At 37.0% G+C, this 25,769-nt stretch overlaps 1 protein-coding gene across 1 annotated transcript in view; it reads left to right on the top strand.

The window, feature by feature from the left end:
- Positions 1-25,769, top strand: part of ZC3H6 (zinc finger CCCH-type containing 6) — a 62,820-nt gene that overhangs the window by 17,838 nt on the left and 19,213 nt on the right. The window contains 3 exon segments of the mRNA XM_021697343.1: positions 6,591-6,768; positions 14,326-14,400; positions 14,402-14,449. Of these exon segments, the coding sequence (XP_021553018.1) occupies positions 6,591-6,768; positions 14,326-14,400; positions 14,402-14,449 (301 nt within the window).

Raw genomic sequence — 25,769 nt, forward strand, 5'->3', positions numbered from 1 at the left:
TGAAAAAGAGAGGAAAAGAAAAGGTTTATTATATATTAGGAATTCTAGGTTTTATGTTCTGATTGGGTCATTTGGGAACTAGAAATTCTTCTTTTTGATTTTGTTCTGCTGTCACAAAAGCGTAGAGATTGCTTTATAAAGAGGTCTGAGGTGGGATATGAAAGTGTCTGTTAGGTTCAGAGATATAAGATCAGCACTTTTGTTTTTTTCTTTTTAGATCAGCACTTTTATATGCACATGCTGGGAACTTGGTAGAGTTTTATTTTAACAGTACTGCCTTAGTCCTACCCTTATAGAACAGCATGCTACATATTCACTGCTGCGTGGGTTATGATCTTTGTAGGAATCGTGATCAAAGGCCTTAGTATTTAGCCTGACTGAATATCAGAGTACTTTTGTTTTCCTTCTGTTACAAAATGAATTTTTGTACCATCTGATGAAATAACAGCTGTGCAGAAGCATATATGACTCTGGAGACCAGGCATTGGGAGACTGTGAGACAAGTAAGAATAGCCATGACTAAATTCTAAGAAGAGACTAGAAGGCACTTTAGAGTGATGACCAAAGTAAGGGAATCTTACTTCTGAGTCCACTTTTTTTTAAGATTTTATTTATTTATTTGAGAGAGAAAGCGAGCGAGAGAGAGCATGAGCGGGAGGGAGGGGCAGAGGGAGAGAGACAAGCAAGGACCCTGGGATCACAACCTGAGCCAAAGGCAGAGGCTTAACTGACTGACCCACCCAGGCGCCCCCTGAGTCCCCTTTTGATAGCCAAGTTGTCTTTTGTTTGAATATAGGTCGGCCAACTTTCCCTGTGATATTACTTCATGGGCAGCAGGAAGTATTAGCAGTAATTCATATTTTTTTCTTGGCTTGCCAGCAAGAAATCTAGGGCTTATGCTATTATCCACAATCACTTAGATCAATGACTTTGGTTTGTTGTAACTCTGGGGCTTTGCGGTATTATCTTTTCAGTCAATGTTAATAACAAATTTTGGATAACATTTTCATTATGTGACCTCTATAGTTGAAAATAGAGTCCTAATGATTCTAGCATAAAGAGAGTATCTATTTTTTTCTCCAGGGAGATCAGTGTCCCTTCAGACACTCCCGCAGAAGCATAGTCTCCTGAAGGACATGGGAAGGAAATATCTAATATTGTCTAATTATTATATTTTTATATATAGTTGTTATCTGTATATGCAAGTTAGGTTTTGATGAGGCAAATATGAATAAGCATGTTGTGGATTCCGGAAATAAAGATTAGAAGGGTCACGTATGTAAAAACAGAAGTAGAATTACTTGTAAAAAAAGTGAGAAAGAGATTCTTAGTTATCTCTGGGATACAGATAACTTGCATAGAGTTAAGCAGAATTTGGAAAGGTTGCCATAAGACTGTGGAGGATGTTAGGCTAATTAGAATTTATAATTTTGCCCATAAATTTGTACCAAGTCTCATTCTTGAAGGAATTTGTATTTGAGTTGAGGCTTTTGCAAATTCTAAGGTTGGCTCGAGGAGTGAAACTTGCTATAGCTGTAGATAGTCAAAAAGGGATAAGCTGAATTTCTGCAAACCAAATACATTCCAGAGGGTGTAAGAATGTATTGGATAAAGAATGAAGATTAAAAACACCTTGAAAGTTGTAGATATCTGTCAGATTTTACCACTGGTAATTTGTAAAGAGAAACTTTTGCTGAAACAAGTAAGATGAGCCATCTAGCATGTAAATGTTCAAGGTCCAGTTTGGGGATAAACATAAAATCATAAAAATTCATGTCAGGTAGCTCTGCTATGGCCCTGATATGACCAGACAGTGTTTTCCTTGAGAAGAAATAACTAGTTTGGGAGGTATAAGGTGGGGAGTTATGTCAGGTCTTTATCAAGAAGATCATACATAAGCTATATAGGTTGAGGGAAGATACCAGAGTAGGCATGGGCAAGCCTAGACCCAAGCAAGTTTTCCATTAAGGATGCTGACAAATTCAGCCAGTAAAATTGTTTATTACTTACATAGACAACAAATGTAGGATCACCATGGTGTTAGCTCCTTGTGTCCATTGTCTCACTGGGTAACACTGAAACCAAAGAGGCCAGACAATCATAGGCAACATGAGTGGTAGGGTACCCTGTGGCTGAGGAACAGTGGCCATACGAGGAAAATATATGGAGGTGGGTTAAAAATAGCTTTGTTAGCAGCACCTCCCAAGACTGCCTATATTTCTGTATTCTGGAGGACCATTCTTCTGGGGCTCAGGTCAGCCTGCGGTTGAGCCTTGCCTGTGTGAGCTAGGTGGAGACATGTAAGGTTGCCAGTGCCTCAGTTCAGAGCAGTTCTTCTACATTATCCATGGTAAAGGAGAAATGACAGGGTGAATTAGAACAAAAGCATGAAAAGAAAAGTGTTACAAGCAATAGTTTCAAGTATAGAAATTTGTGTTCTGTTGATCTTAGGATAAGCAGCCTATTTCTATAAAGTTGTCTGCTTCTGGAATGTAAAGGCATCCTTGACATCCTGACAGTCACTTGGTACCTTCTGAGAAATGTCTTTTTTCTGGTGATCATGTCATCTTTTCCCAGGATGCTTGTATTTATGAGTAATATCTTTGTAATATCATCTATCAGGAGTACTTGTATAGTCTTTTATTGAGGCTTTTATGTTTCTTCCAGAAGACTCAGTTTCTGATCTATAGCTTGTAACAGGAGCCTTTAGGCAAGCATAAAGAAAAAGCAGAAACTACCTGTGGAGGTAGGACTGAATGGTTCAGGTTAAGTTGTTTTAATAGCAACAATATCAGAATGGGGAGAAGTAGAGTCCTTTATGAAGCAGATCAATTTATAAGGATTTAGTGAAATACACCTCAGAATAAGAACATATCATGAACAGTGAGGGCATTGAGCCATTTCAGAGTTTTTAATTAATACCACTGTGTGTTATGATTTTCTCCAGTTGTCTGCAATGTAGATACTTAAACCTAGAGATAAAATCTTTTAAAACTTATTTTTTTAAAATAACAGCTTTATTGAAATAAAATTCACCTTTTTAAAGTATACAACTCATTGGTTTTTAGGATACTCAGAGTTGTGCAATCATTACCACTCTCTAATTTTAGAACTTTTTTTTTTTTAGAACATTTTCATCACTCCAAAAAGAAAAACCCCATGACCATTGACAGTCAATCCTCATTCCTCCCTCTGATCTACCTGGCAATCCCTAATCTACTTTCTGTCTCTATGGATTTGCCTAAGAGATAAATTCTTTTAAAAATAACAACTGAACAGTTGTTTACATGTCCATAAACATGAATATGCCTCTTCCTCAAAAGGATATAATCACTCTATTAATTTTACATTAATGAAAAGTCATCCATATAGAATTGAACTGAGAGCCTCTCTTTTTGATTTATTAAATTTAAAAAAGTGTTTTGGGTTTAGTAAAAAACAGCTTTCATAATGGTGTTGAGCTAATTCAAAATCTAGAGAATGCTAAGCACTCTTAATTATATTATTTCTTCTGTTTTTTATTTTTCACAGAGCTAGATTAGTATCTGATACATTAGTAGGTGCTCAATCAAGATAGCTTTATTTTGTTTTGGTGACAGAACTGGCATTAGAAGCCAGCTGTCCTCCCTGGAAGTCTCCTCTTCCATCATGCCATACATGCTTTCCATTTGTGCCCAAAGCTGATTTTTTTAAGCATTTGTAAACAGTTCATGGAAATGGGGATCAATGTTCTTTATTTCCTTTTTCTATCCTATTTCTTGTAACCATACACAGATTTAAATTCACAAGTTTAAGTTTGTTGTGTGAATGCTAAAATGGTAAATAGTCTAAGGGAGAAGAAAGAAAAGTAAAATACCTTTCATTTCTTTTTGTGTAATGACAAATATAAGCACCCCATATTTCACAGTTACAGAATTTATGTAAAGTAGGACATAAATTCATAGGCAGCATTTTTAACTTGAATACTTACGTTAAATAGCTCCAGTCAAAATGTTAAGTATGAATTAGTGATTTTAAGATATAAAAAGATTTATGCTTTAAGGAGCTCAAGTTGGAAGAGAAGGGTGGTAAAAGAAAAGGTGAATGTCTGTAGGTTTTTTTGGTGCTGTTTAAATTTTGTTATGGTGTAAGTATAGGCAGTAAAGTACACAATTTGTAAATGTACAACTTGATGAATTTTTTACACATAAGTATATATATATAATGATCACTACACAGATCAATATACAAAATATTTCAACACCCCAGAAGATTCCTTAGTACTCCTTTTTTGTCAGTTACAACCCTCCAAGAGGTAATCACTATTTTGACTTCTGTCACAATAGGTTAGTTTTGCCTCTTGAAATACATATAAATGGAATCAAATAATACTCTCTTGTGTCTAGCTTCTTTTACTCATAATTGTGTCTATAAGATTCATCCATATTGTGTGTAGCAGTGGCTATTTTTTTTGCTTTATAGTATTTCATTATATAAATAAAGCACAATTTATCTATTCACCTGTTGATGGTGATTTGGGCTAACAGTTTTTTACTGTTGTGACTAAAGTTGCAAAGAACATTCTTGTGCTTATCTTTTGGTGAATATATGCACTCATTTTTCTTGGAACTTCAGGTTTTGTAGTGTTATAAAAGTTCAGAACGTTTTTGTTAAAACAGCCAGAATGCCAACCCTGCCTCACAAGAAATTTTTAAGTCTGCCTAAATGGATATATACCTCTTTGATCTTATAATAGAAATTGGGGGAAAATAACATTGACTTCACTGCCAATTTTGGGTGGTATTGTGCCTGTTCTGTGATGCAAGAGTTACAGATATTATACATTCATTCATTCAGTGAACAGTAGGGAACCATCCTAGGGGTTAGAGATACAGCTATGAAAGACGCAATCACATCCTACTTTCCCCAACCAATATGTTCAAGTTATTTGAACATAATGCATGGAGTGTAGTGATAAAGAAAGGAGAATTATTAGGAGAGTACTTAGGGTGAAGCATCTCACCTAAACCTGGGTAGTCAGTGGAAGCATCTCAGAGGAAATGACATCTGACCTGGGTCCAATAGAACAAAATGGAATTAGCCAGGTGAAGGAAGTGTGGAGGGTGGGTGTTGAGAGGAGCGGACAATGAGAGTTTTTTTTTTTTTTTAAGATTTTGTTTATTTTTGACCGAGAGTGCACAAGCAGGGGAAGCAGCAGGCAGAGGGAGAAGGAGAAGCAGGCTCCCTGCTTAGCAGGGGGCCTGGTGCAGGGCTCGATCCCAGGACCACCATGACCCGAGCCGAGGGCAGACGCTTAACTGTCTGAGCCACCCAGGCACCCTGACAATGAGAGTTTTTAAGGCAATGTTTAAAGCTTGGAGACGTGAGAAATTGAAAGTAGCTGGGAAGCAGGGACTCAATTATAAAGGGCCTTTTGGTAATATCACAGAGTTCTGATGTCAACCTCAGGTCAGAAAGGAATCACTGGTACTGTCCTTTTACTATGGAAGACTTCAAACACCTACACATCCCACAGTTTGAGCAATTACCAACTCATGACCAATCTTGTTGATACCACTTCCTTCCTCCCCCAGTGGATAATTCTGAAGCAAATTTGAGACATCACATCATCATTGAAGATTTTGAGCAGGAGAGTGACATGATCAGTTTTGCATTTTAGAAATCACATATCCCTAGTAACTTTAAAGTATCTTTATAATGCACACACCATAGTTTGGTTGCTTCTCATTTGCTTCCAGTCATACAGACATTTGTCTTTCCGTACTATTTATAGCGGCTGCATTTTTTCAAACTGTATGGAAACATGATTATATGCCAAACTTATTTTATATACTTATCTTCTTATGTAGATAGATTATTGTTTAATTTGCCTTTAAAATACTATTAATGAATATTTTGGCTTCTATAAGTATAAAAAGGTCATAAACAATATAAAAGTTTGTTTCTAGTTTGGTCTCCATTATAGCAAACATACTAGTATTTGGAAAGTGGAATTCAATTTATGATTTTATTATGAATATTTTTTGCAGATTCAAGTTTAATTTATGATTCTTCTGTAGCTCAGGTTTTGCTCTTTATCTGCCTATTGAAATCTGTTTTCTTATTGAAGTTTACTTTGATGGTGAGAATTAATACAGATTACTTTTATTTTAAAGCTAATTATCATTGTTTACGTGACACTAAGTTAAAAATTCCGTCCTGTAGTAAGAATGTTTACTTACTAAAAGGTGATTTAGTAGAAGGTAACTGCTGTAATACCATGGAATAACACTGCATTCATGCATACATTCATTCATTTGGTGAGCGTCCGTGATCTTAATCCAAATCAGAGGTTGGCAAATTTTTGCTGCTAAGACTGGTTCTTACATTTTTGAAGGATTGTTCCCCAAAAAGGGAGAAGAATTTGCAACAGAAACCGTATGTGGCCTGTAAATATACTACCTGGCCCTTTACAGGAGAAGTTTGCCATCCCTGATCTAAATGAATATAACCTAAATTCTTGGCATGTGCTTTTTTTTCTTTTGGAAATGTTTTTATAAGACTCATTTTTGAATAACATTTGAAAATAAAAATGTCATTGTTTTCTACAGAGAAGATGGCGAATTAGAAGATGGTGAAATAGATGATGCAGGACTCGAAGAAACACAAGAACAGGAAGCAAAAGAGGAAAAACAGAAAAATGAAAAAGCCTATAGAAAATCAAGGAAAAAACACAAGAAAGAAAGAGAGAAGAAAAAATCCAAAAGGAGAAAACGTGAAAAACATAAGGTTAGCTAGAATCTACTTTGAATTCTTTTAGTAAATTTGTATGAAATATAAAATACTGAAAATTAGAAAGTATAAATTATTGCTTATTTTATTATAAAACATTGTTTAGAGGGGTGCCTGGGTGTCTCAGTCAGTTAAATGTGTGACTGGATTTCAGCTCAGGTCATGATCTTGGGGCGTGAGATTGAGCCCTGTGTCAGGCTTCTCACTGGGCATGGAGCCTGCTTAAGATTCTCTCTCTCCCTCTGCCCTTCCACCCCCCAAAAAACAACTTGTTGATTAGATATTTTTATTTATGTGATTAATAAATTTTCTGAACATAAAAATTATATGAATTATCTCAAAGATTTAAAAATTAATCAAGGTAACTTTTAATGCAAGTTAAAATAAATCTTTTATTTTTAAAGATTTTATTTATTTATTTGTCAGAGAGAGAGTGCAAGCAGGGGGAGCTGCAGGCAGAGGGAGAAGCAGGCTCCTCGCTGAGCAAGGACCCCGATGCAGGACTCGATTCCAGGACCCTGGGATCATGACCTGAGCTGAAGGCAGACGTTTAACTGACTGAGCCAGGTCATCCCTAAAATAAATCTTTTTAACTAATGGAATTATATGCAAGAATGATAAAAGGTTAAAGAAAGTTTTATTCTCTACCGATATAGATTAGTAGCATTGGCATTGTCTATTTATTTATTCATTCATATGTATTTTCATGTGCTTGTTATGGAAATCTCTGTGCCCTATGCTAGGGTTATAGTAATGAGTGAAACAGTCTCTAACAGAGATTACATTGAAATGGGAAAGAGAAGGCAATAAACAAATGAAAAACAAATGTCATCAAGAAAAAAAAGTAGGGTGCTGCATAGAGAATAATGTAGTTTGGGATAGGGAAGAAGGGACATCTCTCTGACAGAGAACTCAGGGAAAAGTTGGCATCTGTGGTGGGGTAGTTTTTGAATCCCCTGTAAAAATAGAGCAATAAGGATAGCAAAATCAAAAACTCATTGGCAACATCTACCAAAAAATGAAGTAACAAGTTATTCCCACAAACCTTAAAAACACAAATGGATAAGGCCAAACCATAGACAGCACCAAGACCTGTATAGGATCAGCAACTGTGCATACTGAGGCAGAGGGAAGGTAATGGGACTTCCAGAAAACAAATTGCCAACAGGTACTCCTCTCAGATGGAGGAGTTCTGACTCCATGTGGAAAGTCCATGGACCAATCTGAGAACAGCAGCAGAAAATGAGAGGAAACTTTACTAGTTTCAATTCACATGTGAATGTAAAGTGACCACATGAATTTGGATGGTGCTTGAATGGTCTGGGCCTGATGAACTCCTGATACTAATCAACCAAATCCCTCTTCTCAGACAGAGTCCCAACACTGAGAATATAACTGCTATCATTAGAATCTAAACTGAGGGGCGCCTGGGTGGCTCAGTCATTAAGCATCTGCCTTCGGCTCAGATCATGATCCCAGGGTCCTGAGATAGAGTCCCACATCGGGCTCCCTCCTTGGCGGGAAGCCTGCTCTCCCTCTCCCACTCCCGCTGCTGTGTTCCTGTTCTTGCTATCTCTGTCAAATAAATAAATAAAATCTTAAAAAAAAAAAAAGAATCTAAACTGAGAGGACAAGCATACTAGGGCTGGGCAAGGAAAGAAATAGATTTAAAAATGAGGGAAGGGAGCAAGCAAAGCATATTTGAGAAGATACATAACCATATTTATTAATACTTCATGCAAACAATGGAAGAAATAACCCTAGAAAACAAGATAGGACCACGATCACATTCCACGTAAGTTATTATTAAAAAAAAAAAAAAGAGGGGCACCTGGGTGGCTCAGTCAGTTAAGCATCTCCCTTCGGCTTGGGTCATGAGCTCCATGTCTTGGGATCAAGCCCTGAGCAGGCTCCCGGGCTCCCTCTGCCCCTTCAGCCTGCTTGTGCTCTCTCTCTTGCTCTGTCTCAAAGAAATAAAAAAAAATCTTCAAAAAAAATTTTTTAAAAAGAGAATAATGGAGAGAATAATATTATTCCAGAAGAGAAATAATTCCCATAAAACATATAAAGTATCTAACCTAATATTTCAAAATGATAAAAAAATTTAAGAAAGTAATATAAGCTATGATCAAACAGCATAAATACAGTTTTGTAGGAAATATCCTTTGGTCATCTAGGCAAAAAGACGAAGTCCCTTATAGGAAAAGAGAATCAGATTTATATAAAAATTTTTGATATAAATATTTTATGCCGGAAGATAATGGAATGACATATTTTTTTAAAGATTTGATTTGAGAGAGAGTAGAGCGAGAGAGAGCACGAGTGGGGGGAGGAGCAGAGGGAGAGGGAGAAGGAGACTCTCCCACTGAGCAGGGAGCTCTACATGGGGCTTGATCCCAGGACCCTGGGATCATGGCCTGAGCCAAAGGCAGATGCTTAACCGACTGAGCCACCGAGACGCCCCTGGAATGACATATTTAAATAAGATGTGGGCCAAGAATTTTATATCCAGCTAAATACTGACCTTCTGATACAAAGTTGTCAAAAATATATATATGATAGAACTCAGGAAATATTGTTATCATGAGCCTTCCTGTAGACTCTACTAGAGAACAAGTTTAGATAACCAGAATGACTAGTTGAGAGAGAGGCATCTATATACACATACATGTTTCCTTGTAAAACTAAGACTAAATGATGGACATAAGAGGAGCAGTGTATTATGTATCTGAACATTACAACTATAAAAAATACCAGGAAAAGCAGAAGAGTATATGGCAAGCAGGATAAGCTTACTGATTGCCTTATAGTTATTAACTCAGAGTAAAAGGATGTTGCTTCACATTGTTATCCTGAGAATGAAAAAGAAAGGAGAAGAGGTTACTGCTGAACTTCAGTATTGGTCCTATTAGTAAAGAAATAGTATGCAAAGAAGGGACAGGGACCAAGGTTATTGGAAAAAGGTTTTATGAAAGAAATAATGGAGGGACACCTGGGTGGCTCAGTTGGTTGAGCGTCTGACTCTTTTTTCTTTTTTTTAAAGATTTTATTTATTTGTCAGAGAGAGAGAGAGAGACTGAGCAAGCAGGGGGAGGGGAAGGCAGAGGAAGAAGCAGGCTCCCTGCTGAGCAAGGCCCCCAGTGTGGGACTCAATCCCAGGACCCTGGCATCATAACCTAAGCTGAAGGCAGATGTTTAATTGACTGAGCCACGCAGGCATCCCGAGTGTCCAACTCTTGATCTCAGCTCAGGTCTTGATCTCAGGGTCGTGAGTTCAAGCCCCATGTTGGGTTCCACTCTGGGAATGGAGCCTACGTATAAATAGATAGATGGAAAGATACATACATACATACATAGATAAATGCAAACCTTTCTAAATACCAAAAGGTATACTCCCCAACAATGCAAAATCCAACTCTAAGCTGTGTATAATAGAAAGATTTAAAAAATGGGTAAATCTATGCAGGCAAATGCAAAGAAAGAAAAGTCAGAAGTCATAATGCTGTGGGGCACCTGGGTGGCTCAGATGGTTATGCATCTGCCTTCGGCTCAGGTCATGATCTTGGGGTCCTGGGATCAAGCCCTCCGTCAGGCTCCCTGCTCAGCAGGGAGTCTACTTATCCCTCTCCCTCTGCCCTTACCCCCTGCTCATGCTCTCTTTCTGTCTCTCTCAAACAAATAAATCTTTAAAAAAAAAAAAAAAAAGTCATAATGTTGATATCTGAAAAAGTCAAAATTAGGTCAAAATGGCATTGAGAGAAACAAGGATATTTTGTGATGTTAAAGGCTATAATTCACAATGAAGTATAAATTATTAATATTTTATATCCCCCAAAACAGCAACTTTTATAAAGCAAGAACTATAGGAACTGCAAGAAGAAATAGGAATACACTAATAACAGGAGATATACCAGTATGCCTCTCTTAACCCAAAGAGATCAATCAAGTGGATGAAAAGGTGGTTAGGATATTAAAGAGAGATTATATAGTGAGCTCTGAATCCTGACAATACAGCTTCCTCTCATCTTTACGGCCATACAGTAGGCCTTATAAGCTCTAATTACTTTGATAGAGTGGAAGTGTTACAAAGAGCAATGTCAAACTACAATACAATAAAATTAGATATTACTAATAAAGTCAAAAAACAAAATGTCTTTTTGCTTTGTAATTCAAATACCTGCTATAAATAGCCGGTGGAACACAGGGGAAACATTAAAACTGCAGAATTTCATGAAAATAATGATAAAATCCCGATGTGTAAGTACCAACAGAATATAGCTGAAGCGGTTATCAGGAGAAAAATTAGAGTATTGCAGTATTTATTACTGCTATTATTGCTAGGCTAGAAAAGTAGCCGATCAAAACAAAAACAAAAAGGAAGGACTTTTGATGAAGTTACAAGCAGAACTTAATGAACTAGAATGAAAAACCAGTAGTTATTAAAAAAAAGATCAACAATATATATAAATCATTGGCCAGACTAATCAAGGAAAAAGGGGGCACCTGGCTGGCTCAGTGGGTGGAACATGAGACTCTTCATCTTGGGGTGTGAGTTTGAGCTCCATGTTGGGTGTGGAGCTTACTTAAGAAAAAAAGAAAAGAAAAAAGGGAAAAGCAAAAATAAAATTTGATATGTTGAAGCTAAGAACTTTCAAAACCATCAAGTCCCATCTCCTTTTTAACAGCCTTTTCTTTGTCTATCTTCTTTGGCAGATATATACTTTCAACATTTTTCTTGAAAATCTTAACTAGATCACTTAGTTCACTAGATACATTTTCTAGTTTCCATGTTACCGAATGTAGCTGTTTTTGTTCAACTTTCTGCCACTGCGTAATGAGGATTTCCATTCTTCTGGTTTTAATAAGATATCCCACTTTCCTTTAAGTTGCCTCAAAGTTCAGAATTTTACTAACAGTAATTCAAGGCAACTTATTTATTTATTTATTTAAAGATTTATGTATTTGAGAGAGAGAGAGAGAGAGAGAGAGAGAGCATGAGTTGGGGGAGGGGCAAAGGGAGAGAGAGAAGCCCAAGCAGACTCCCTGCTGAACATGGAGCCTGAACGCAGGGCTCGATCTCATGACCTATGAAATCATGACTCAAGAGGAAACCAAGAGTTGGTTGTCTAACCCATTTTTTTAATTATTATTTTTTGTATCTCTACACCCAGTATGGGGCTTGAACTCACGACCTGGAGATTAAGAGTTGCATACTCCACCAACTGAACTAGCCAGGCACCCCTCATTTGAGTTAATTTAGACTTTCACAAATACTCTCCTTAAAGTCCTTCCAGTTTCTATCCACTGCCTGTTTCCAAAACCCCTCCTACCTTTTAGATATTTCTTGTGGAAGCACAGCATTTCCAGACACCAGAATCTTATTAGTTAACTGTTGCTGCACAACATTACCCCAAACTTAGAAACTTAAAAGAATAAAGATTTATTTCCCAGTTTTTGTGGGTCAGGAATATGGGTGCAGCTTAACCAGGTGATTCCGGCTCAGCTTTTCTCATGGGGTTGCAGTCATCTCAAAGCTTGACTGAGGCAATATTCTTTTCCGTGTTCACTCACGTGGCTCTTGGCAGGCCTCAGTTCCTCACCGTGTGGACATCTCTACAGACTGCCTCAGTGTCCTCATGATGTTATCTGGCTTCCCCCAAAGCAGGGGAACCATGAGTGAGAGAGAACAAGAGAAAGCACCCAAGATGAAAGCTCTAGTCTTTTTTATAACCTAATCTCAGAAGTGATATACTATCTCTTCTGACCTATTTACTAGCTATTTTTAATATAGCCCAATTGCTAATTTCAGGTTAATAATTACTACTTTTTAAAAAGATTTAATTAATTAATTAATTAATTAATTTTCGAGAGAAAGAGCCCGTACAAGAGCAGGGGGAGGGGCAGAGGGAGAGACAGAATCTCGAGCCGACTCCTCACTAAGCACGGAGCCCCATGTGGAACTCGATCTCACAACCCTGAGATCATGACCTGAGCCAAAACCAAGAGTCGGACGCTTAGCCGACTGAGCTACCCAGGTGCCCCGTCACACATACATATTTTTTGATAATAGTCTTAATGGCTTCTTAAAGTCTATATATTTTTTTAGCCTCACTGTTTTGGAATAGTCTGAAGAAACTTCTCCCTTAAGCAGAACCTTCTCTTCTCTGGTGGTTTTTCCTGAAGCAGTTCAGTGTCTTCATTTGAGCTCTTCCTAATCAAGTCTTATCCCTTTAGTGATCTTCAAGTGAAAAGTTTTCCTTTGAGCTGGAGCTGACTTCTGCTAGAGACTTAGCAAACTTGGCTTCTGAATAGACAATGTTTAGGGGTGCCTGGCCAGCTCAGTTGGTAGTCATGAGTTCAAGCCCTGCGTTGGGCTTGGAGCCTACTTAAAAAAGAAAAAAGAAATGGGCAACATTTATTTCAAACCCTGACCAACAGATGTTAAATAAATAAGTTTGAAGCATTTCATAGCATAATTATAAAAATATTTCTTCATATCACCTATCAAATCAGCAAAAATAACACCACCACAAAACTAAACCTGAAAACATTTAAGAAGAAGTAAAGGAAAAGTTTGTCTTTCTTAAAAGAGCCTTTAAGAATGGAGGAAAACATCCTTCTGTGAAAATATCAGAGTTCAATTTAGTTCAACAAATTTTTACTGAGTCAGTATTTTCACTGATAAGAACTTTAAGAAGTCTTTAAAAGGAGTGCTTAACCTGAGAAAGTAATTATTTTGACTCAATGGAGATATGGTGACTTTTTTTTTAAGAAGTACACTCATACTTTAAAAAGCTTACTCTTTTTTTTTTTTAAAGATTTTATTTATTTATCTGACAGACAGAGACATAGCGAGAGAGGGAACACAAACAGAGGGAGTGGGAGAGGGAGAAGCAGGCCTCCTGCCGAGCAGGGAGCCTGATGCGGGGCTTGATCCCAGGACCCTGGGATCATGAACTGAGCCGAAAGCAGATGCTTAACGACTGAGCCACCCAGGTGCCCCTAAAAAGCTTACTCTTAATATTTGCTAATCATTATCAGTTACTTGTGGTTTCTATTTCACTTTTTTTCAATTTTGTGAGTTGGATTTATTTCACATTTATAATTTGGTATGTTTCGGTATCTTTTAGCTTTTGGTACTTATGCAAAAGAATAAGAATTCTAAATCCATTTTAGGTAAAAATAATTAATTCATACTTTACTTATGTTCTGTGATCCTCTTTGAAGACATAATTTTGTTCTTTTAAGATTAACTTAAATCTAAGATCACTTTCAAGCATAGAGGGGCACAAGTCCTTGGACCACAGGGATGATGATGAGAATACTGCCATTAAATCCTTAAGAAGAGGAGAAGATACACTTTTCCTCAGAAAATTTTAGAGAAGTTGAGGTGGTGGTGGCCTTTGGAGCAAGGATTTTTTTGGTTAATACTTCAGAACCTACTAGGATAGTACAATCTACTGGTTGGCACTTTTGACTGAAACAAGCCTATATAATTACTAGTTAATTTTTTTCCTTTTGCAAGTGTAACTATTTGTTTTTCCTTTCTTTTAGCATAATTCTCCATCTAGTGATGATAGTTCAGACTACAGCCTTGATTCAGATGTCGAACATACAGAAAGTTCCCACAAAAAAAAGAGCTAGTTTCTACAGGGATTATGACATTCCATTTTCTCAGGTATTGCCTTTTTAAAACAATTGTGATCAAATATACACAGCATAAAATTTGCCATTTTAACCATTTTTCAACATACAATTCAGTGGCATTAAGTATATTCACAGTGTTGTGCAACCATCACCACTATCCTTTTCCAGAATTTTTCATCATCCCAAACAGAACCTGTGTACCCATTAAATGATAATACCTCACTTCCCCCTCCCCACCAGCCCCTGGTAACCACTATTCTACTTTGTCTCTATGAATTTGCCTACTCTATAGGCATATAGGTGGAATAATACTGTATTTGTCTTTTTTTGTCTGGCTTATTTCATTTATCATAATTTTTTGAAGGTTCATCTAGCATGTATCAGAGTTTCATTCCTTTTTAAGGCTGGATAATATTCCATTGTATGTATATACCATATTTTGTATGTTCCTCTGTTGTTGGACAGATGGATTGCTTCCACCATTTGGCTATTGTGATAATGCTGCTTATGAACATGGGTGGGTAATATTTCTTTGAGACCCTGCTTTCAGCTCCTTGGAATATATACCTAAGAGTGGAATTGCTGGATCAGATAGTAATTCTGTGTTTAATTTTCTGAGGAACTGCCAAAATGGTTCCCATAATGGCTGCACCATTTTACATTCCCACCACAATGCATGAGGTTTTCCAGTTTCTCCACATCCTTGCCAAACTTGTTATTTTCTGGGGCTTTTTTGCTTTATTTTGCTTTGGGTTTTATTATTATTATTATTTTTTTGATAATAGCCTTCCTAATATGTGTGAAATGACCTCTCACTGTGGTTTTGAGGTATTGCCTTTTTTTTTTTTTAAGATTTTATTTATTTGAGAGAGTGAGAGAGCACAAGCGGGGCAGGGGGGAAGGGTAGAGGGAGAAGCAGACTCCCCAGTGAGCAGGGAGCCAACTTGGGACTGATCCCAGGACCTGAGCTGAAGGCAGATGCTTAACTGAGCCACCCAGGCACCCCTGAGGTATTGCCTTTTAAGGGGAGAAATGAAATTTTCAGTTTTATTCTTTGCCTTCTGATATTTTGAAAAAATGTTTTATATTTTTCAATATAGAAAAAGAGACATGCAGATGTATGCTATAAATTTTAAATCTTTGAAAATCATACATCATATATTAGATTGCTAGGGCTATCATAACAAAATACTACAGACTAGTGGTTTAAACAACAAAAGTTTATTTTCTAGTAGTCTGGAGGCTATAAGTGCAGATCAAGATGCCAGCAGGGTTGGTAGCCTCTGAGGACCATAAGGGAAAGATCTGTTTAGCCCTTTCTCCCTGGCTTGTAGCTGGCTACTGTCTTGCTGCTTTGTCCTCAAATGGTCATTCTGCTATGCATGTACACCCCCAGGGTCTCTCTGTGTGTCCAAATTTCCTCTTATAAGGACATCAGTCAGATTAGATCAAGGCCCACCCTAGCGACCTCATTTTAACTTAATTACCTCTTTAAAGGCCCTATCTCCAAATACAGTCACATTCTGAGGTATTGGGAGTTAGGGCTTTCACATATGAATTTTGTGACATCTACCTCTTTAAGTGCAAAAAATTATTTGAAGTGTTTTAAATAGAAAAAAAATTAAAAGAACATGATATACTTTATATCTTTCTCAGGCATGTTGTACTGTATGAACAGTCTGCAGTGTAAATAGTCTTTTGTGCTAGAAAAATCTTGATGCTCTCAGGAACACTGGGGAGTATTCAGATCAATGTGCACCTATCTGAAAAACCACAGACTTTCTGAGTTCTGGTTTCTGCCAGTCTGTCAATATGCTTGTCTACAGAGTTCTATTTTTCCTAATTTGATGTTCCTAATCTCTTATGAGCTTAGAAAACAAAATACTCTGTGTGTTTGAGTTCTTTCATTGCCTTCTGTTTCTCTATTGCCTTCTTTATAGCTGAAGTTGCTCAGTAAGTAATTATTGAATAAATGAAGTTTATTATAATATCTTCTATTAAAATTTGAAAAGAATTATACTCTAGTTAATAATTTTGTCGAGTTAGGTGAACGTATCTGTATATTCAGTGTGTCTGCTGATTTTGCAGTAAATGGAGCTGCCATTTCTCAGAACACTGTAACAGTTATTCATTACTAATGACAAAATTTTTAAATATATCAAACACTGATTTGATACCTAAATTTCATAATTTGCAGGTAGATTTATGTTTTAGAAATAATCAAAAGTTGTTTAGAGACTATTCCAAACAATGAAAAAATGCTCAGAATGATCGTTACTCTTTCAGATAGCAAAGCATTTGAAAATATCAAATAATGAGATTTATAAAAGCTCTTGATTCATAAGCTGTCACTAAAAGTTATTCCAGAAAAGGAGGTATACAGTATTTTAAAACAGTGGCAGAAGTATTTTAATAAATATATAGCCTTCTATGGGGGCTACTTTGAAGGACAAAATAAATTTGTATGTATAAACAACATTACATTTGTTTTAACTGACTCATATTTTCTTAAACATTATAATTATTTATTGTCATTAAACTATTATATATCTCTAGAAATACAATGTAATTATTTTTGTTTCAAAAATTCAGTTAAAGAAATTAAGAAAAGAAAAAGGATGATATTTTATATTTACCCACATTTCACTTCCAGTGCTCTTGTTCCTTTGTGTAGATCTGAATTTCAATCTGGTATCATTTTTTTTAAATTTTATTTTATTATGTTAATCACCATACATTACATCATTAGTTTTTGATGTAGTGTTCCATGATTCATTGTTTGTGTATAACACCCAGTGCTCCTTTCAGTTATGTGCCCTCTTTATTATTTTTTTTAAATTTTATTTTATTATGTTATGTTAGTCACCATACAGTACATCATTAGTTTTTGATGTGGTGATCCACGCTTCATTGTTTTCGTTTAACACCCAGTGCTCCATGCAGTACGTGCCCTCCTTAATACCCATCACCGGGCTAGCCCATCCCCCCACCCCCCTCCCCTCTAAAACCCTCAGTTTGTTTCTCAGAGTTCATAGTCTCTCATGGTTCATCTCTCCCTCTGATTTTCCCCCCTTCATTTTTTCCCTTCCTTCTCCTAATGTCCCCCATGCTATTCCTTATTTTCCACAAATAAGTGAAACCATATGATAATTGACTTTCTCTGCTTGACTTATTTCACTTAGCATAATCTCCTCCAGTCCCATCCATGTTGATTTAAAAGTTGGGTATTCATCCTTTCTGATGGCTGAGTGATATTCCATTGTATATATGAACCACATCTTCTTTATCCATTCATCTGTGAAAGGGCATCTCGTCTCTTTCCACAGTTCGGCTATTGCGGACATTGCTGCTATGAACATTGGTGTGCATATGACCCTTCTTTTCACTACATCTGTGTCTTTGGGGTAAATACCCAGTAGTGCAATTGCTGGGTCATAGGGTAGCTCTATTTTTAATTTTTTGAGGCACCTCCACACTGTTTTCCAAAGTGGCTGTACCAACTTGCATTCCCACCAACAGTGTAAGAGGGTTCCCCTTTCTCACAACCTCTCTAACATTTGTTGTTTCTTGCCCTGTCAATTTTTGCCATTCTAACTGGTGTAAGGTGGTATCTCAATGTGGTTTTTTTTTAAAGATTTTATTTATTTATTTATTTATTTGAGACCGAGAGAATGAGAGACAGAGAGCATGAGAGGGGGGAGGGTCAGAGGGAGAAGCAGACTCCCCGCCGAGCAGGGAGCCCAATGCGGGACTCGATCCCCGGACTCCAGGATCATGACCTGAGCTGAAGGCAGTCACTTAACCAACTGAGCCACCCAGGCGCCCCTCTCAATGTGGTTTTAATTTGAATTTCCCTGATGGCTAATGATGGTGAACATTTTTTCATGTGTCTGTTAGCCATTTGTATGTCTTTTTCAGAGAAGTGTCTGTTCATGTCTTCTGCCCATTTTTTGACTTGATTATTTGGTTTTTTGGGTGTTGAGTTTGAGAAGTTCTTTATAGACCTTGGATACCGGCCCTTTGTAGTATCATTTGCAAAAATCTTCTCCCATTCCGTGGGTTGCCTCTTTGTTTTGTTGACTGTTTCCTTTGCTGTGCAGAAGCTTTTTATCTTGATGAAGTCCCAGAAGTTCATTTTTGCTTTTGTTTCACTAGCTTTTGGAGATGTATCTTGAAAGAAGTTACTGTGTCTGATGTCAAAGAGGTTATTGCCTATATTCTCCTCTAGGATTTTGATGGATTCCTGTCTCACATTGAGGTCTTTCATCCATTTTGAGTTTATCTTTGTGTATGGTGTTAGAGAATGGTCGAGTTTCATTCTTCTGCATGTGGCTGTCCAATTTTCCCAGCACCATTTATTGAAGAGACTGTCTTTTTTCCATTGGACATTCTTCCCTGCTTTGTCCAAGATTATTTGACCATAGAGCTGAGGGTCCATATCTGGGCTCTCTATTCTGCTCCATTGGTCTATACGTCTGTTTTTGTGCCAGTACTGCTGTCTTGATGGATCACTGCTTTGTAATATAGCTTGAAATTGGGCAACGTGTTGCCCCCAGCTTCTAAGTTCTAAGAATAGTGCAAAGAACTCCTGTATATCTTTCACCCAGATTCCCAGAATGTTAACATTTTACTGCATATGCTTTGTTTTCTCCTTTACCTTTCTTCTCTCCTCTTCTCTTTAGAGGATCTAATTTGTCATTAAACCCATCTATTAAGTTCTTAATTCCAGTGTTTGTGTTTTTCAGATCTAGAAATTTGGGTTTTTTTTCAAATCTTTAATTTTATAGTTCCCAGTTCACTGCTAAAATTCTTGTGTCATTTTTTTTTTTAAGATTTTATTTATTTATTTGACAGAGAGAGACACAGCAAGAGAGGGAACATAAGCAGGGGGAGAGGGAGAGGGAGAAGCAGGCTTCCCGCCGAGCAGGGAGCCCAATGCTGGGCTCAATCCCAGGACCCTGGGATCATGACCTGAGCCGAAGGCAGACACTTAACAACTGAGCCACCCAGGCGCCCCTCTCATGTCATTTACTTGAAAATAACAAGCACAGATATTTTAAAATCTGTGTCACATGAATTTCAGTATCTGGAGTCTGTTTCTATTACTGGTTGCTTTTAGCTGTTCCTCATGCCAGTCTTATCTCCTCATATGACTAGGTTTTTTGTTTGCTTTTGTATTGTGTGCTGAGCATTGTGTTTGCAAAATACAGTGCATTTTGTAGAAATAATTTGAGGCCTAAGATGATATTAATTTCCTTCAGAGAGGATTTTTACTTGCTCCTGACAAATTTTTAGTGACCCTTACAAGCTTTATTCCAACTTCAGGGTTTGAAGATAGATTGGACTGTAGCCTCTGACCCACGTTTTGAGATTGACCCAAAACTGGTGGGTGGGGGTTACTAAGGCTTCTATTTTTTCTAGACTCTGGATTTCTCCTTTTGTTCCCATAGATTAAAGGGGCAGTCAGAAGTGCTCTTGAACCTTTCAGCTGATTTTTCATGCCGGGCTGATGCTTTCAGAGCAAAAACCGCTCCAGATGCTGCTCATTTCTCATGATTTTCATCTACTCCATGGATATTAATGATCCAGTAATCCCTCACACGTTGATAGCTCTCTGATGTTTACAGTGGATTAAAAAAATATTGTGTCTATCTTTTGTATATTTTTTAGGAGGAGAACTGATCTGAATTATTTAGTCTGCTAGGAGAAAAAGTTCAGTACCATTTCCTCCACATATGTTTTAGAGTTGACTCACTGAGATTAGAAAGTACCCTAAGTACATCCTAAAACTTCTGTTTTCCTAGATAACAAATGCCTGCTGTATAACTTCTATAATTTAGGCCAAAAATAGAATATAGTATTAACATCTAGCTATTAAATTTGAGGAGTTAGTATATCTTCCCTTTTCCTTATCCTTGTTCAAGGCCTCCCATTCCCTTATTTCATGTTTACAGTGATTGTCGTGGGACCAGGTTCCGTTTTACAGAAAGCCAGTCTGCCCTGCAGACATTCTAGCCAAGAATATAGCCTCATAATTAGTCAGCAGAGTGATTGGAGAAACTGTATCCTACGTGTAGAACTTACAGACTTTTTCATTTCTGTTATCTTCTTGCAGGAAGGCTTTAAAAAATACTTGCTAGATCCTTGCTGATGAATGCATTTTGTTCGTTCCAAATGATGAACATGTGAAACATACGGAGATATTCTCCTAGAGAACTGGGGCTGCTCCTGTAATGTCATCCATTTAGTGCTTCGTGGAGCACTAGCACTGCATGGGTGATGCCCAGACTCAAACATTAGAGTCTTTCACTGCAGAAGGAGCCCTGGGGTGGGGGGGGGGGGGGTGTTTGCATCATTAGAGGGCTATTAGGAATATTTGCAGTTGGGAAAACTAGCTAGGGGTATAAATAGAAAGTTTAGGGATAATTATATTTTAAAAAGTAGGAATATGGAGATTATTTTTGTAAAAGCTGTGAAAAATCAGGGAATTAAATTAATATTAAGAATTAAAAGTTTTTAGGGGCGCCTGGGTGGCTCAGTCGTTAAGCGTCTGCCTTCGGCTCAGGTCATGATCCTGGGGTCCTGGGATCGAGCCCCGCATCGGGCTCCCTGCTCCGCGGGAAACCTGCTTCTCCCTCTCCCACTCCCCCTGCTTGTGTTCCTGCTCTCGCTATCTCTCTCTCTGTCAAATAAATAAATAAAATCTTAAAAAAAAAAAAGAATTAAAAGTTTTTGGGGCACCTGGGTGGCTCAGTTGGTTAAGCATCTGCCTTCGGCTCAGGTCATAATCCCGGGATACTGGGATCAAGCCCTGCATCAAGCTCTCTGCTTGGCCGGGAGCCTGCTTCTCCCTCTCCTTCTGCCTACTGCTCTGCCTACTTGTGCTCTCTCTCTCTCTCTCTCACTGTCAAATAAATAAATAAAATCTTAAAAAAAAAATTAAAAGTTTTGGGGGCACATGGGTGGCTCAGTCAGTTAAGCATCCGACTCTTGATCTCAGCTTTGGTCTTGCTCCTCAGGGTTTTGAGTTTAAGCCCCCCATTGGGCTCTATGCTGGGCGTGGAGCCTGCTTAAAAAAAAAAAGAATTAAAAGTTTTTATAACAAGCATCTAATCTGAGAGAAAAATTCATACTCTTTAAAGGTATCATTGAAGAATTAATGAATCACATTTTTCTTGGATGATTTGTTTTTTGATGTTGAGTTGATAAGTTCTTTATATATTTTGGATACTGACCCTTTATCAAATACGTCATTTGCAAATATCTTCTCCCATTCAGTAGGTTGTCTTTTTAGTTTTGTTCGTTGTTTCCTTTGCTGAGCAGAAGCTTTTTATTTTGATGTAGTCCCAACAGTTTATTTTTGCTTTTGTTTCCCCTACGTCAAGAGACACATCTAGAAAGATGTTACAGCCAGTGTCGGAGAAATTACTACCTGTGCTCTCTTCTAGGATTTTTATGGTTTCAGGTCTCACAATTAGGTCCTTAATCCATTTGAGTTTGTTTTTGTGTATGGTGTAAGAAAGTGGTCCAATTTCAGTCTTTTGCGTGTATCTGTCCCCAATTTTCCCAACACCATTTGTTGAAGAGACTTTCTTTTCTCTCTCTCTTTTTTTTAAAGATTATTTATTTATTTATTTGACAGAAAGCAGAACAAGCAGGAGAGAACATGAGTGGGGGGGGGTAGAAGGGGAGGGAGAAGCAGACTCCCCACTGAGCAGGAAGTCCCGACGTGGGGCTCGATCCCAGGACCCTGGGATCATGACCTGAGTTGAAGGCAGACGCTTAACTAACTGAGCCACCCAGGTGCCCCGAGACTGTCTTTTTCCCATTGCATATTCTTGTCTCCTTTGTCAAAGATTAATTGACCATATAATTGTGGGGCTATTTCTGGGCTTTCTATTATGTTCCATTGATCTATGTGTCTGTTTTTGTGCTAGTACTATACTGTTTTGATTACTACAGTTTTGTAATATAACTGGAAGTCTGGAATTGTGATACCTCAGTTTTGTTTTGGTTTTCTTTTTCAAAATTGTTTTGGCCAACTCGAAGTCTTTTGTGGTTCCATATAAATTTTAGGATTGTTTATTCTAGTTCTGTAAAAAATGCTCTTGGTATTTTGATAGGGATTGCATTAAATCTATAGATTGCTTTGGGTAGTATAAACATTTTAATGATATTTGTTCTTCCAATCCATGAGCATGGAATGTCTTTCCATTTGTTTGTGTCATCTTCAATTTATTATTTTTTTTAAGATTTTATTTATTTACTTATTTCAGAGAGGGAGAGAGCAAGAAAGGGCAAGCATGAGTGGGGGGTGGGGAAGCAGACTCCCCGCTGAACAGAGAGCCCAGTGTGGGGCTTGATCCCACCTGAGCTGAAGACAGACGCTTAACCGACAGCCACCCAGGCACCCCTCATCTTCAATTTCAATTTCTTTCATCAATGTTTTATCGTTTTCAGAGTACAGATTTTTCACCTCTTTGGTTAAGTTTATTCCTAGGTATTTTATTATTTTTAGTGCAACTGTAAGTGGGATTGTTTTCTTAATTTCTCTTTCTGCTGCTTCATTATTAGTGTATAGAAATGCAACAGATTTCTGTACATTGATTTTGTAGGCTCTGTGACCTTAATGAATTCATTTATCAATTCTGGTAGTTTTTTGGTAGAGTCATTAGAGTTTTCTATATATAGTATCATGTCATCTGCAAATAGTGAAAATTTTACTTCTTCCTTACCAATTTGGGTGCGTTTTATTCCTTTCTCTTGTTTGATTGCTGTGGCTAGGATTTCCAGTACTATGTTGAATAAAAGAGGTGAGAGTCGACATCCTTGTCTTGTTCCTGACCTTAGGGGGAAAGCTCTCAGTTTTTCCCCATTGAGGATGATGTTAGCTATGGGTTTTTCATATAAGGCCTTTATTATGTTGAGGTATGTTCCTTCTAAACCTACTTTGTTGAGGATTTTTATCATGAATGGATGTACTTTGTTAAATGCTTTTTCTTCTTCTATTGAAATGATCATATGGTTTTTATCCTTTCTCTTATTGATCTGATGTATCACAGTGATTGATTTGTGAATATTGAATCACCCTTGCAGCCCAAGAATAAATCGCACTTGAATGTCATGAATGATATTTTTAATGTATTGTTGGATTCGGTTTGCTAATATTTTGTTGACGATTTTTGCATAAATATTCATCAGAGATATTGGCCTGTAGTTCTCTTTTTTGGTGGTGTTTTTATCTGATTTTGGAATCAGGATAACGCTGGCCTCATAGAATGAATTTGGAAGTTTTTCTTCCTCTTCTATTTTTTGGAAAAGTTTGAGAAGAATAGGTATTAACTCTTCTTTAAATGTTTGGTAGAATTCACCTGTGAAACCATCTGGATCCTGGGCTTTTGTTTATTGGGAGTTTTTGGATTAATGAATCAATTTCATTGCTAGTAATCAGTCTGTTCAAATTTTCTCTTTCTTCCTGATCAGTTTTGGTAGGTTATGTGTTTCTAGGAATTTATCCATTTCTTCTAGGTTGTCCAGTTAGTTGGCATATTTTTCATAATATTTATTCTCTTACAGTCTGTTGTGTTTCTGTGGTATTGGTTGTTATTTCTCCTCTTTTGTTTCTGATTTTGTTTGAGTCTTTTTTTTTTTTAAATGAGTTTGACCAGAGAATTAATCAATTTTGTTGTCTTTTCAAAGAACCAGTTCCTGGTTTCATTGATCTGTTCTGTTGCTTTTTTAGTTTCCTATATCATTTATTTCTCCTCTAATCTTTATTATTTCCTTCCTTCTGTTGATTTCTGGTTTTATTTGTTCTTTTTCTAACTCCTTTAGGTATAAGGTGAGGTTATTGAGTTTTTTGTTTTGTTTTGTTTTGTTTTGCTTCTTGAGGTAGACTTGTATTGCCGTAAACTTCCCTCTTAGAACTGCTTTTGCTGCATCCCAAAGATTTTGGACCATTGTGTTTTCATTTTCAGTTGTCTCCATGTATTTTTTTTATTTCTTCTTTGATTTCTTGGATGACCCACTCATTGTTTAATAGCATCTTATTTAACCTCCATGTATTTGTGCTCTTTCCAGATTTTTTCTTGTGATTGGTTTCTAGTTTCATAATGTATTATGGTCAGAAAAGATGCATGGTATAACTTTGATCTTTTTGAATTTGTTGAGACTTGTTTTGTGAGCTAATATGTGATCTATTCTGGAGAGTGTTCCATGTGCACTTGAAAAGAATGTGTACTCTGTTTTAGGATGGAATGTTCTGAATATATCTATTAAATCCATCTGGTCTAGCATGTCATGGAATCACATTTTTTAATAAGAGGAAAAGTCGACATCATTCAACTAATTAATTAATCTTCACCTTAATCTAAGTAATTATTTTTTATTTTATTTTCATAGTTTTTTATTAAAAATGTCAGAAACACTGCCTTTTGGCTACAAGTATAAATCCCTTTCTGAATTTCTGAAGTGCTAGATGAGAACAGGTGATTTTAAAAACAACAAACAACAAAAAAAATTTCTAAAACACTGCTCAAGGGACGCCTGGGTGGCTTAGTCAGTTGGGCGTCTGCCTTAGGCTCGGGTCATGATCCCAGGGTCCTGGGATCGAGCCCCACATCGGGCTCCCTGCTCAGTGGGGAGCCTACTTCTCCCTCTGCCTCTGCTGCTCCCCCTGCTTGGGCTCTCTCTCTGACAAATAAATAAATGAAATCTTTAAAAAAACAAAAACACTGCTCAAAGTCAGTCAGAAACCTAATACAGTATCTTTAAAATTTAAAATTGATGAGCTAATTGATTTTCTTGGTATGTTTAGTTAAGTATTTTTTTCTCTATTTTATAATTACTGAAAAAATCTTAATATTTCCCTGCATTTTATTAAAAACTCATAGTCTCATGTTGGTAATCTGCCAGGGCAGACAGTATTTTTATATTATATTTAAAATGTGCTAAGCTGAAGATGAGTCATGGTCTGGGTTTTGCTATATCTTCAAACTGTAATTAGGTGCATTTTTTCTTTCTTTCTTTTAAAAACATTTGACAGAAGATATGACTGAACTAATACAAATATTTTAGTGAATAGAGATGGAATTGAATACTATCATTAAATAAAATTGTAGGACTAGGGGTGCCTGGGTGGTTCAGTTGGTTAAGTGTCCAGGTCTTGATCTCAGGGTTGTGAGTTCAAGCCCCACATTAGGTTCCATGCTACTTTAAAAAAAATTGTAGGACTAAAGTATATTCTTAGTTTTCATATGTTTTAGTAAAATAAATTATTAATAAAATTAATAATGTATAGTATAATAAATATTTCCTAATGAGCAATTTTTTCACTAGATGTTTTTAACTTT

The sequence above is a fragment of the Neomonachus schauinslandi genome, chromosome 10 (assembly GCF_002201575.2).
Source record: "Neomonachus schauinslandi chromosome 10, ASM220157v2, whole genome shotgun sequence".
NCBI lineage: Eukaryota > Metazoa > Chordata > Mammalia > Carnivora > Phocidae > Neomonachus > Neomonachus schauinslandi.